At 57.7% G+C, this 12830-nt stretch overlaps 1 protein-coding gene across 3 annotated transcripts; it reads right to left on the reverse strand.

Moving 5' to 3' along the window:
* Positions 1-11240, reverse strand: HUS1 (HUS1 checkpoint clamp component). Of its 3 annotated transcripts, XM_036073063.2 has the most exons (8): positions 11094-11239; positions 10163-10290; positions 9902-10078; positions 8726-8833; positions 7751-7825; positions 3652-3751; positions 2197-2316; positions 1-215 (listed from the first exon to the last, which is right to left on the reverse strand). In XM_036073063.2, exons 1-8 carry the CDS (start codon positions 11143-11145, stop codon positions 133-135), a joined length of 843 nt encoding a protein of 280 aa, XP_035928956.1. In that variant the 5' UTR covers positions 11146-11239; the 3' UTR covers positions 1-132. The 3 variants fall into 3 exon arrangements, with proteins under 3 accessions (XP_035928956.1, XP_035928962.1, XP_077916038.1); XM_078059912.1 differs by lacking the exon at positions 1-215 and having other exon boundaries at positions 2203-2374; positions 11094-11240; XM_036073069.2 differs by lacking the exons at positions 2197-2316; positions 3652-3751 and having other exon boundaries at positions 11094-11240.
* Between the last annotated feature and the right edge of the window lie 1590 nt (positions 11241-12830).

Raw genomic sequence — 12830 nt, forward strand, 5'->3', positions numbered from 1 at the left:
TCACATAAAGTAGTATGTTTATCCAACTATCTTCCATGAACTCAATCTTCAGCTAAAATACCACGGAGGGAAGAGAAGGAGAATGTACGACGTGCGTGGCCGTGAGGACATCGCTCCGGGCCGCGAGGCGGTCTAGGAGAAAGCCGGGATGAAGTACTGCAGGGAAACGTCTTCGTGGAGCAAATCAAAATGGACAATCTTATTACTGACAATGTCTGCGGAGAGAAGAAAACCTGTCACCACGAAGACCCCTCTCACTGAGCCCCTACGTCGTCTCCTGGAGCCCGGCCTCCCCGCGCTCCGCTCTCCGCCGTGGGACCGGTCCACGGGCAGGGGGGACAAGGCCCAGGACTTTGGTGAAAAGCCCCCATTTACTGAAATCAGGATCCTTCCAGGAAAATGCAGTTTCCCACCCAAGAGCAACCTAAGTGTGCAGAGAAGGCCCAGCACTAGGGCCCACCTCCCCTGGGGGACAGATGTGGTGTGTGCCAAGGTGTAGGAGGGGTGCACATCGCACCAAGGCCCAGGTCGGGCACTGTGCAGGGTGAAGGGCAAACTCCCCGGGGGGCCACTCGGTTCAACAGCAGTGAGAGGTGGGGGCGGGAGTGGCGCAGGGAGCCAAGGGCAGGCTGCTCTCCAGGCCTCCGAGGCCAGCGGCTGGGACCACATGGAGCCCATTAGGGTGGGCCAGGCCAAGTGCCAGGCCGAGGAAGGACTGGTCCCAGGGGACGGGGGGTGGGGAAGGGGCACAGCACCAGCAGAAACACCCCCCAGGAGAGGCAGCGGGTGGAGATGGAGGGTGTGGGGCAGTGACCCCTGGGGGGTGGGGCAGTGGATCGGACACCTGGAGGATGCCACCCCAGGGGCAGAAACTACAGGCAGGAAAGGGTAGGAGAAATCCAAATCCAAATTTTGCTGTGTCACAATCTCCTGGTCCATCTCTGCCACTTCTGGGGACCCCTAAGTCCCCTTTCCGAGGGCACCAGGAGCTCAGCTGGCCACCTGGCCCAGAACCAACAAGGCCCTCTGTCCTCAGTGGTCCCCGAGGGCGTGCTCAAGGGCAATGCCACTCCACCACTGGGCTTCCGCTCTGCACAGGGCACGGCTGGCTTACACTGGGGCCCCTCGAAGGGCTCTCCAGGACCACAGCCAGCAGCCTGTCTGGAGCTCGTCAGCAGATGGGGGGACCGTCTTCAGCCTGCGCGGACCCCACGCTGAGGTGCAGCTCCTACCCTCAGCCCCAGGAACAGGCAACAGGCCAGGCCAAGGGTTCTCAGGATGCAGCACACGGGGACACTGGTACTGCCCCAGGACCCAGCCATTCCAGCGTCTCCATCCCTAACCCGGGCCCTCTGTCTACACACCACCTCCTGTGCCCCATCAGCCCACCTAGTGCCTTCTGGACGCGCTAACTGCCCTCCCGTGATCTGCTTCGCTGTGTGTCTCTCCTTCTGGAGGGCTGTCGTGCCTTGGCACAGGGCCCTAGAATTCTCTATTCCTTGTCTTGAGTGCTGGCAATCTGCCTACTGTCGGGTGCACACCTGGGCTGTCCTCAGCTCCACTCCCCGGCCGAGTGCTCAGCCTGACAGTTCTTCCATGAAAGGCAGAGCTCCCTCTTGGTTGCCAAGGAGACAGAAAAAGCCTTAAAAGGTTCGGGGGCGAATAAGCCCTTCCTCATGTGCCAATAAGTGACGAGAGCCGAGAGGCAGGTGCACAGCCAAGTTAGACAGGGCCAACCCCGATCAAGGGACCACTGTGAAAAATTAGGAGGCAAGAGGAAGCCAGACGCCCAGATATGGGACAACTGCAGGAACCACTCAGGTTTAGACCCAGAAAGGCAACAAAGGCAGAGCAGGGGACCTTCAGTCCAAGCCAAATTTATGGGGTCAGGGGCTCCTTGCGTCAGGTCAGACCAACAGGGCAGGACTGGATGATCAGCACCCGTTCTCCAGAAGCTTCTCCCCAGGTACAGACGCCCACACGACGGCCAGGTGAGGCAGCCACAGCCCCGTGCCAAGCCAGCGCGGCGGAGGGCCACCAGGTGCTGCTGAATCCAGGAAAACCCAGACCCCCACCAGCTCTAGAGCACTGGGTCCCTGCGGCTGAGCTGTGTCTGCACTATGAGACCGCACACCGCCGCGAGCCTGCCTCTGATAACGGAATTGGAAACACGAACAACGATCCCCGCGCACTCACTGCACACGGCCTTCGTGGGATTCACTTGCTGCCCAGCGAGGAACTGCAGGAGCTTCCGGATGTCTATGTGCACCTCAGCCATCTGCTCTGGGTCTCTATCCCGAGAGGCGTCTTCAGAGGCTACAAAGACATGAACAGCTCAGGACGAGACCGGGAAGCCGGGGCAGCATGATGACAGCTGAAACGAATGATTTGTTTCCGCTGGCTGGCGCAGCCTGGAGACCCACCAAGGTGTGAACACCGTCCTGGCCAAGCAAGCAGGTACCAAGTCCTTCTCTCTAAAACGCTAGGCAAATTCCCAGCGAATCTTCCTTTACAGTGTCCTGAAATATGACCCACTCTCCCCATTTTCGTCCAAGAAACCGGTCCCTATTAGTACCCTGAAACGCACTGAGGAGCAGGACCACCCAGAGCTGACCCAAGACCGCTCCTTCAAAAGGAGAATGAAAAGAAAGAAAAGATCCTTTCGACCCTGGGCAAGCATCAAAGACAAAACCCTTACTGTAATTTATTAAAATAAAACAAGTAACACCGAAGGCAGTCATTTCACCCTACAGTTAGCAAAGCCTTAATCGTGTGGACTTCACTTGGCATACACGCCTCACTGTGAAGTAAAACCCTTTGCTGTGCCATCTGATGGGCCTTTGATAACCCTACTTGCACTTACACATTTTAACTGTGAAAGTGGTGGGTCTATCGTGTGGTTAAGACTATGCATGGGGGGAGGGGCGCCTGGGGGGCTCAGCTGGTGAAGCGTCTGCCTTCAGCTCCGGTCATGATCTCAGGGTCCTGAGATGGAGACCCACACTGCTAGGCTCTACGCTCAGCAGGGGGTCTGCTTCTCCCTCTCCCTCTGCCCCTCCCCCACTCACTTTCTCTCTAAAATAAATAAAATCTTAAGGAAAAAAAAAAGAACACGCATGGGAATAATCCAGTTTGCACGTCATCAGCGGACTTCCCGGGGCCCCGCCTGCCAACCACCTAGCACCCACTAAGTGCGCCGTCCCTGGCCACGAGCTCTGTGGACACCACCCAGGTCCCCCGTTCCCCCAGTCTGGTCAGTTACCCTGTCATTCGCTGCTACTAAATTGGTCCCATGGTCTTTGTTACTGTGTAGGGGAAGAAAACTGTGCTCAGGCGAGGAAAGCTGCCACCTGCTAATCTAATTTCGTAAATACTAGGGGCTAAAAGTGGGAGGAAGCAAACCTTGTCTACCTTATGCCATTCCAGGTGAAAAATGGGCAGAACAGGCTACTAGGGTCCCCCAGGGACCACTGGGGCAGGTGCCACTCCTCAGGCCGGGGAGCCCGACCTTCCCCGCGCGGGCCTCAGCTGCCTGTTCCCTCCCCAGGCATGAAACTGAGATTTCTCCCGTTTTCCAGGCAGAGAGCTCAGCAAGCTGTGCCACCTGAAACAGTGTATTACCCGCAAAACACGAACCTCCAGAAAACTTACCTGATGGAGGGTTCCCCAGGTCTTTAAAGTGAGTTGTAACACACACTAGTTCTGTTTCTATTTTCAAGTTCAATTCTCCACTTAGGTTTGCTTCGATAATCTGCAAATTGAGTATTTTATAGTCTTAAAAAAAAAAGGAAAGCAAGGGGGGGGACATCAGCTTCTGCCGAACCAGGTGACACGGCAGCCCCATAGCCCTAGGCCACTCCCGAGGGCAGCGAGACCCACCGGGCATCCGCAGACACAGGGGATTCCAAAACCCCCGCCGGAAGCGGGGGGACTGGGAGGGGGCATGGGAGGCCTGACCCCAGGTCCCTGGGAAGAGCCAGCGGCGACAGGAAGCCTCGGGAGCAAAAGCGCAAGGTGAGCAGAACGGGGACGTGAGGTTTACAGGAGGGAAGGACAGAGAGAGAGAGGTGACATCGAAGGGGCCGCTACGGGGGAGGCAGCATGCTGTGGTCACAAGGGACAGAGAACCCTAAGTTCTCGAGCTCCAACCGTCCTGGTCCCACTCCCACCCCGAAAATGAAAACCCTCTAAGAGGACTCCTAGAAGGACTGTGGTCAAGCCCCACACCAAGACCTTCGGGAAAGACAGAAGCAGCGGCCGAAGAGCGTGCTCGGAGACGCAGAGTGACCCGCGGGGGGAAACCGCCCATGACAGAAGGGAGAACGCAGAGCCCGAGGCCGAGTCAGGGGAGCTCAGAAGTGACTGGCCAGGCCTCACGCAGGCACAGGCGGACTCGGAAAGGGAAGGAAACACTTCACCAGCGGAGACCAGACCGGAAGGACAGGAGCAGGGGGCCCCGGAGTGTGCAACGAGACAGTGAGGACGACACACAGGACACAGAAACTGCCCAGCAGCAAGAGACCAAAGGACCTGAAGGGGACCCCAGCGAAACGCAAGGAGGACTAGCAGCCCACAAGGAGCCCCGGAAATGGCGGGGGGGGCAAAGCGCGTGAAGGGACGCACCTACGGGGGACACTGCCCACGCTCCGGGACTGGGGGGACTGGGGGGACTGGGGGGACAGGGGGGACAGGGGGTTGCTGCCCGCGCGCTGAGGAAAACCGGCCGGAGCGGCCCACAGCGGCTCCAGAGAAGATCCCTCGCCGCGCCTGTCCCACCACGAAAGCCACACTACTCACAGTGACACAGAGAGAGCACGTGGCACAAGCCAGGGTGGCCCATCCCGCCAGGCTGACCTCGCCCAGACGGGGACACGAAGCAACGCGGCTCCCGCAAGTCCCTCCCAAGCGGCCGGCTAGACGACAGCTCGATGAGCCCACGGGCCGTTCGCTGTCCCTGTGCGGGGCAAACGGCACCCCACGCTTACAGGGGGCTGCGGGGGCAGAGTCCCGGGGAACCGCTTTACGCTCTGACAACGGAGACGTGGTGCACCAAGTGGGAGGGGAACGTGCAAGTTAGAAGCTCGCCCACGGCCTTATTCTTTAAACGGCCAAACCTGTGTCCTAACTACCACCACAAAACCTTGAGAACTTCCTGGGAACATAACCCCTTACTTAAAAACCAAGCTCACGGGTTGGGCTCGGTGACCTGGGCTCGGTCACAGGCGCCGGCCGCTCCCCGGTACCCGCCCTCCCTCCCATCCCTGCCCCTGACATTTCCAAGGTCACTCACAGCACTCCTTTCAAGCTCCAGCCTCCCCCACCAACCAGCGGGCTTTTGTAAGGAGACAAGATCCACCAGTGAAGTTCAGAGAGATCAGCGTGACGCTGTGCTGCTCTCCGGGACGTCGGCACCGCCCCTTCCTAAAGGCCGCAGGTCTTCAGGAATCCACATAGCCGTTTGCTAGGCGGAGTTCTGCTCACCCACCAACACAGGACACCCGTGGGAAGACATGGGGCGGCAGAGGTCTGAGACCCGGGGGCAGCGGAGGGCGCCCTGCCCACACGGCTCTGGGCTCTGGGGCCGCCACGTCTCTATACATAGTGAGCATGGTCTAGTATTCCTCATTCCTGTTCCTTAACAGTGGTGAACTCTTGAGTATTTCTCATTCTAGAAACAAACCTGAAAACCAGTCTGAACTTGAGTGAGCACTTATCTCTGAGGGGTTTTTTTAAGATTTTATTTTTAAGTCATCTCTACCCCCAATGTAGGGCTTGAACTCATGACTATGAGACTGTGAGTGGGAGGCCCACCAGAAGCCGGGCACGAACTCACATGCTCCACGGACTGAGCTGGCCAGGCGCCCCGGAGGCTTTGGAGATTAAATAGAAAACAGCCCTCCAACTAACTGTTGCATCATCTCAGAAACGTGCCCTCAAATGTTAAGTGTTTGCTGTCAACTTTACAAGCGAACCTAGAAATATGCTGTCATATTTCTACGCCCACCCTCCTGAAATCCAGAAACAATGCCTGACTGAAATAATATAAAACAGCCTGTAGGTTCTCATTGCTTTTGAAAAACAGTGATTTATATAAAGATTTAATTCAGGAAAGCAGCTTGCCATGGTTTGAGACTCACTTCAGCCTTCCAGGCTGTTCTCGGCTTTCTTCCGAGTCCTAACACCCAAGTGATCACACATTAAACCCCCTCCCTGAGCACCCCCAGTGTCACCCCACCAAAACGCAGTGAGGGAAGGAATGAAGGGCTAGTTCTCTGAGCGCTGCTCACTGTCATCGGGAACACCCCCCACTCCAGCGCTACTCCCTCTCTTACGGGTCTGGATAACACCCTACTTCTTCCCGTGATTTCTTGAGCGATAATCACCTACCACTTCTGGAAGACTGACCCGGTGTGCTGGGCACCCAACAGGAAGTGCCTCTCCGCGCCCAGAGAGCAGCAAGGCCCCCGTGAAGCCGCGCTATCCTGCCCGCTTCTGGTGACACCTGGCACGGGTCCCACAGGCTGCGCGATGCGGCTGGGAAGGGCCCCGCATCTGTGTGGCCCTGAGGACTCTCCCTTTGTCACCATGTCACGACGCCGTCACTCCTTTAACCACGAAGCTGACATGTGGCTCTGCGAAGGTGCTTCTGAGCTAGGAGGCGAGGCAGAGCAGGAGAGAGCTCCCACCACGGCCACCGACACGGCGCCTGGACGCGCATCGGGACTGGGCCCCAGACCCCAGGCACACCTCCTGAACCAGAACCTCAGCTGGCCTCACGAGACCCCAGAAGCTGGAGTGGGAGGGGGACCACCGGGAGCCTGGTGTGGTCTCCTGCCCGCCCGTGCAGGTCTCCCCTGCTCCTGCCCGGGTGCCCCACGCACCGCCCTGCGGGCCGCACCCCTCCCTGCAGGAGGTGGGGGAAGGGCAGGGGTCTCAGCGAGGGCGTCCGACCACCTCCGGGCTGAGTCCCCTCCTTTCCACTCTTTCTCTCCCTACGACCTCAAACGCGGAATTCTGGTCACCAAGTCACGCTCGCTGTGCGTTTGGCCACTCTGGAACACTTGTCACCGAGTATTCTAGACTGTGGCAGCCACGCCATGAAATCTGTTTTTACACATTCCGGAGGCAAGAAAAACACCTCTGATGACTCTGTCTGGGCCACTCTGCTGAGTCATTTCCACTGGACCGAAAGAACAAACAACCAGAGCCTTGGATTAATTGCCCTGCCTTTTCCCCCCTGGGCCACGCTGAGCCTGTCGGAGGTGCCCAGAGCCGGCCCAGAGGAAACTCCCAGCCTGACAACCCGATCAACAGAAGCCACAGGAGAACACGGACGTTCTGGGGCTAAGTGGACAGGACACTCCACTCCCGGCCAACACCAGTGATTCATTCAGGAGATACCCGTTAGCAGATGAAATATGGAATGTGCTGGCTAAGACGTAAGGAACCAAGGCCCAAACTGTTGAACATATTCTTCATGTGCCATGGAGATAAATAGGAGGGATGAAGGCAAACACGAAACTCTCCCCAGTGAAGGGAGCGGAGCAGCGCTCGGACAGGGTTCCACAGGCGGCTGTGGATCGGTGGGCTCTCCGCACAGGTGGGGTCCCTGGAGCCCCCGGGACACCACCGGGTGAGCGTAAAGGCATCCACGCCTCCGCCAGGCCAGGCCTCCTCCCAGGGCACACAGCCCGAATCGAACACTTCTGAAAGACGTGGACTACGCTTTTCTAAAGAAAGCATCACTTACAAGGTGATTGCTGATGTTTTTCATTTTTTCCACGATGCTCTTCATCGTCTTCAAGACTGGTAAATAAATACTAACCTACAAAACCAACGAGACACATCAGAAGGGTTAAAAAAACATGAACACACTCAAGTACTGGCAGGTGCTCGCTAACTGCGTTTGGAATGTGCGTCTGCTTAAACGCTCTGAAATCCTGTCTGAATAAAGCTCCTTTCAAAACACGGAAAGAAAAACAACTTTTCAACTTTGCTCCCTCCTGCTGGCCTCTGGTCACCTGGGCGACCGTGTCCCTGCGGGCATTCTCCCGGGGGCCAGGATGCAGCCCTTCAGCTGAGATGCCGCTGCACGTGCCCAGGGGATGACACTCAGCGCCCGCGGGGGCCTGTCCTCTGAGGGGCCGGAGCCACGCGCCGGGCCTCCTCCCACCCTGACGGACGCCACGAGCAAGCCCGGCCCCGGCGGGGGCGCCGGCTTCCGAACGATGCCCCAGGTGGCGCGGTCGGCGCAGGGGCCTTCCAGCAAGTCAATAGTCTACCCAACCCCCTTGCAGCACTTCTTCCAGAAACTGTGAGCGAGAGGCAGAGGGCCCTTTGGTATCATCGCTCCTCTGAGGGGCTCTGGGATTCCTGCCAGCAGGACTGCAGGAGCCCCCTCTTGGCCCCTGCTGAACCGACTGTCCCTGCAAGTGCTACGTTAGGTTAGTTTTACTCAAGCACAACGATCCAAGCACTTCGCTCTCCTGTGTGTAGAGTGTGGCGTTTCTACTATATGCAACACTGTCTTAAGATGTTTCACGTAAACAGTGAAAGGCAAATACTGCAAGATTTTCCTGGAGTGTTCTTTAAAAATGACTAGCGTTTCCCCTCAGGTACTATACAATTTTTAAATAAAATATACTGCGAGCCCAGAACTAACATCAGGGAATTCTAATCACACCACAGAACACATCATGAGCGGAAGACGATGGGCATCACTCACATCGGAAACTGGGACTGTAGGTTCTTGCAAATCCTTCCACAATTTTCTAGGAATAACCTTAACAGGGATGTCATGTGTCACAATGCGGCTACTGCTCGACACAGATAACTGCCAAGAGAAAAATTAAAACATATTTCCATAGCGTCAACATTAAATAAGCAAACAGAGTAACGGAAGGATAAACAGACGTTGATACCAAATCTAAGTGGAATGTTCTTAATTCCTTCATCAAAGTCCATTCACCAAATATTTATGGCGGACCTGTTCTGCTCGGAGTCCCGTAAGGAGTTGGACATGTGGTGAATAAGACAGGTCCCCATGTTCCAGGGGCCCACATGGGTCAATAAGCAAGAAACCAACACACACAGGGGTGTCTGCCTTCGGCTCAGGTCATGATCCCAGGGTAGTGGGATCGAGTCCCGTGTCAGGCTGCCTGTTTCTCCCTCTCCCTCTGCTGCTCCCCCTGCATGCTCTCTCTCTCTCTCAAATAAGTAAATAATCTTTTTTAAAAAAGCTGCAGCGTGAGGGAAGGTGGGGAGGAGCAGCACCAGGCTGCAGGTTTCAGGGAGCCAGAAGGGGAGACATTCCAAGCAGGAGCCCCAGGGTCCCCAAAGTCTGGGAGCTGGGCAAGAAGGGGACACTCCGGGGAACCATTTGGACAGTGGTAGTTGGTGATTTGGCTCCAAGACAGGTGGGGCCAGGCGTGCAGGGCTCCGGACATCACTGTAAGACATGTGAACGCTGTCCTGTGAGCCAGGAGAGCCTGTGGGGTGTGTGTCCCGAGGACAGCCAGGTGACAGAGGCTTCTGGAAACAGCACTGAAGGTGTGTGCATTCTGGGAGAACGAGAGGCCACCCAAAGGTGTCCCAGAGGAGGTGGGGAAAACCCCTCCACGGTGGAACTGGACGGAAAGCATGGTTCTGTGCGGGGATACGCAGACGGGAGAAGGTGCACGAGTGCTCTGGTTCGGGAAAAGGCAGGGTCCTAGCTGAATGCGGTATGATCCCAACACTATTAAAATACGAGGAGGCCCGACTCCAACAGAAAGCGAGTATGCGCGCACACATCTTTCCTTTTAATAAACCCAACTAGCTTTCTCCGTGTCGCTGAAACACCTAGATTTACAGGCACTTGTATCCCTTGTGGGACGTGTCCGCAGTGCTCCCTCCTGCTCACCAGCTCTATAGAGACCGTGAGGCAGGGAAAGTGTTTATTCGTCAGCTTGACCTTCAAGGCTCTGGCATTCTGGGCCGTTTTCAACGCTCGAGATAAATTTTCCGACATCAGCTCCAAATAGATGGCGTTGTTTTCCGCGGACACCCCCTCCATCTGGAATTCACGGAAGAAGTTCTCCTAAGGGAAGGAAAAGCAGGGCCCTGTGTGGCCTCTCCGGCGGCCCCGGGGGGTGCCCCCCGGCCTCCAGCGCCGCCTGCTCACCTGCTCCAGCTCACACCACATGCTCACCCCTCCGCTGGCCACTCTGTCCGAGAGGATGAAGTTCAGCTTCTGCGGGCTGACGCGGAGCGTGCAGGTTTTGGCAAGCTTGGCTATCATGGCGCTGACCCCTGCGGTGGGGTAAAGCCAGGAATCAGCGGGACAGCTGGGACCACTGCGTCGGCCTGGTGCTACCGCCCGGGGGGGGGGGCCACCCTGTCTGCTGGTCCCCGGCGGAAAGCCCTCTGACACCGAGGTCATGCCGGCCTCCCGCAGCCCTGCCCCATGAGGAAAGCCAGCTGGGGGGTTAACTGGCCCCCAGCTGAGGGGTCCACTCACTCAGCCTGCACTGAGGCCCACAGGGGGCTGCAGCCTGGAGGCCAGCGCAAGGCTGGGCACCCGCAGGACGGAGGACCCTGGGGCCCCACCACCAGGGCATGTCTGCGCTGGGAGAAGCTACCTGACCCACATCAACCTGGGGAATAAGCCTCGCGCCCTGGCGCCTGCCCTCCTGCCCGCCAGGCCCCAACCCCGACCACCCGGGTCATCCACCCCGGGGAAGCCTCATCCACCTCCAGGGCTCCCTCCGGAGCGGCATTCTCGCCCCTCTGGCCCCACAGCCCGCGCTCCCGCGCCCCCGACCCTCCCGCGGCCCCCGTCCCCGTCCCCCAGCCCCGCGGCCCCCGTCCCCGTCCCCCAGCCCCGCGCCCCGACCCTCCCGCGGCCCCCGTCCCCCAGCCCCGCGCCCCGACCCTCCCGCGGCCCCCGTCCCCCAGCCCCGCGCCCCGACCCTCCGCGGCCCCCTCCCCCCTCACCGCGCCTCCCCATCACCCCCTCCTCACGGGGCCCCAGCCGCGCGCGCTGCCTGCTTCCGGTCCGCCCGCCCCTCTCCGCCCCTCTCCGCCCCCCGCGGCGGCCGCGGCCCCCCGCTCACGCGTGAAGTGGTTCAGACAGGCCGCGTCCACGATCTTGGCCCGAAACTTCATGGCGGGACGCGGGCCCGCACCGCGCGTCGGTCAGCGGCGACCCGGGTCTCCTCCTGAGCGTCCCGCCGGAAACGCCGCCGCGCGCGTATTGGTTCCGCCGCCCGGCCCGCCCCGGGGGAGGCGGGGACCCAGGGTCACGCCCCCGGGGGAGGCGGGGTTTGGGGGTCAGGTGGGCGGGAGAGACGGGTCCCGGGTCACACTCGGGGTCACCTCCCCGGGGGAGGCGGGGACCCAGGGTCACGCCCCCGGGGGAGGCGGGGTTTGGGGGGTCAGGTGGGCGGGAGAGACGGGTCCCGGGTCACACTCGGGGTCACACCCCGGGGGAGGCGGGGACCCAGGGTCACGCCCCCGGGGGAGGCGGGGTTTGGGGGGTCAGGTGGGCGGGAGAGACGGGTCCCGGGTCACACTCGGGGTCACATCCCCGGGGGAGGCGGGTCCCGGGTCACACTCGGGGTCACACCTCCTTGAAGGCGGGGACCCAGGGTCACACCCCGGGGGAGGCGGGGTCCAGGGTCAGGTGGGCGGGAGAGACGGGTCCCGGGTCACACTCGGGGTCACACCCCGGGGGAGGCGGGGTCCAGGGTCAGGTCTCCAGGAGAGGCGGGTCCCGGGTCACACACTCCGGGTCACATCCCTGGGAAGGCGAGGTCCGGGATCACGTCCTCGGGTGAGGTCGGGTTTCGGGTCACATCCACAGAGGTCGGGGTCCAGGGCCATGACCGCGGGGGAGGGGGCGTGCCGGGGTCACGTTCCCGTCACCTCCGGGGTGAAGGGGTCTGTGGTCAGTCCCCGGGCGGGCTGGTCTCGGGTCATGCCCCGGCGGGACCAGCCTCTCCTCCTATGACTCCGCGATCCTCAGCCCCCCAGGAATGAGAAGTGTTCTGAGGATGCACATTTTGAAAGAACTTTCTGACACCTCTTCCCGATTGTTATAAGACATTAAAAATAAAATCAATCGTTTATTTATAAAGGATTAAATAGAATTATCACTTAAATATATACCTCCCTGACCTAGGGCAGCCTTAGAATCCCCTCCTGGCTCTGATGACAGCACCTTGGTGAATTACGGTTTTACATTTAAATTTTTAAATTGTGATCGTTAACCCTTAAAAATAAAAGTCCGCTTTTTTTACCAACAAAAAACATGGGTTTATTCACTGGAATAGCAGAAAGGAGAGGAATGCTATTTTATGGAGAAGAAAGAGGAAATTGGGAGGAGTTGTTGTGAATGACCGTCTATCAGAGGAAAGCAGGATAAGCCAATAAGAGGAAAGCAAATAAGAACCTACAAACTTGCTTTTAACTTGACATGTAGAATCAAGATGAGAAAAATAATACAAAGTATTTGAAATGTGTAAAATACAAAAATTACAAACAATTCTGCCTATTTTAAGACTATAACATGAAGCTCAATTCCAGTCTACATTGTAATATAGAAGTGTTTACCAAACCAAATGTGATATAATGTCACTTTTAATTTTTTTGTGAACAAAACATGCTTTTTTTATTATGGCATAAATTAATTTTAAAATAGATAAGTTATTACATGAGGTGGTTGCTGTGGAGATCACAGAAATATAAAGAATGTATCTAAATAAGCTTTGTAAACAATGTTTCATAGAATACTCATTTTCATTTTTATTTTTTTAAAGGTTTTATTTTTAAGCTATCTTTATACCCAACGT

This window comes from Halichoerus grypus, chromosome 12 (genome assembly GCF_964656455.1).
Source record: "Halichoerus grypus chromosome 12, mHalGry1.hap1.1, whole genome shotgun sequence".
Lineage (NCBI taxonomy): Eukaryota > Metazoa > Chordata > Mammalia > Carnivora > Phocidae > Halichoerus > Halichoerus grypus.

Bases quoted from the DNA above. Each gene is read 5' to 3' on its own strand.
- HUS1 (XM_036073063.2), bottom strand. From the start codon at position 11,145: ATGAAGTTTCGGGCCAAGATCGTGGACGCGGCCTGTCTGAACCACTTC. The intron at 10,291-11,093 runs GTGAGCGGGGGG...ACCCCACCGCAG, and splicing joins CTGTCTGAACCACTTCACGC to GGGTCAGCGCCATGATAGCC. The intron at 3,752-7,750 runs GTAAGTGATGCT...CTCAATTTGCAG, and splicing joins AAAACATCAGCAATCACCTT to ATTATCGAAGCAAACCTAAG.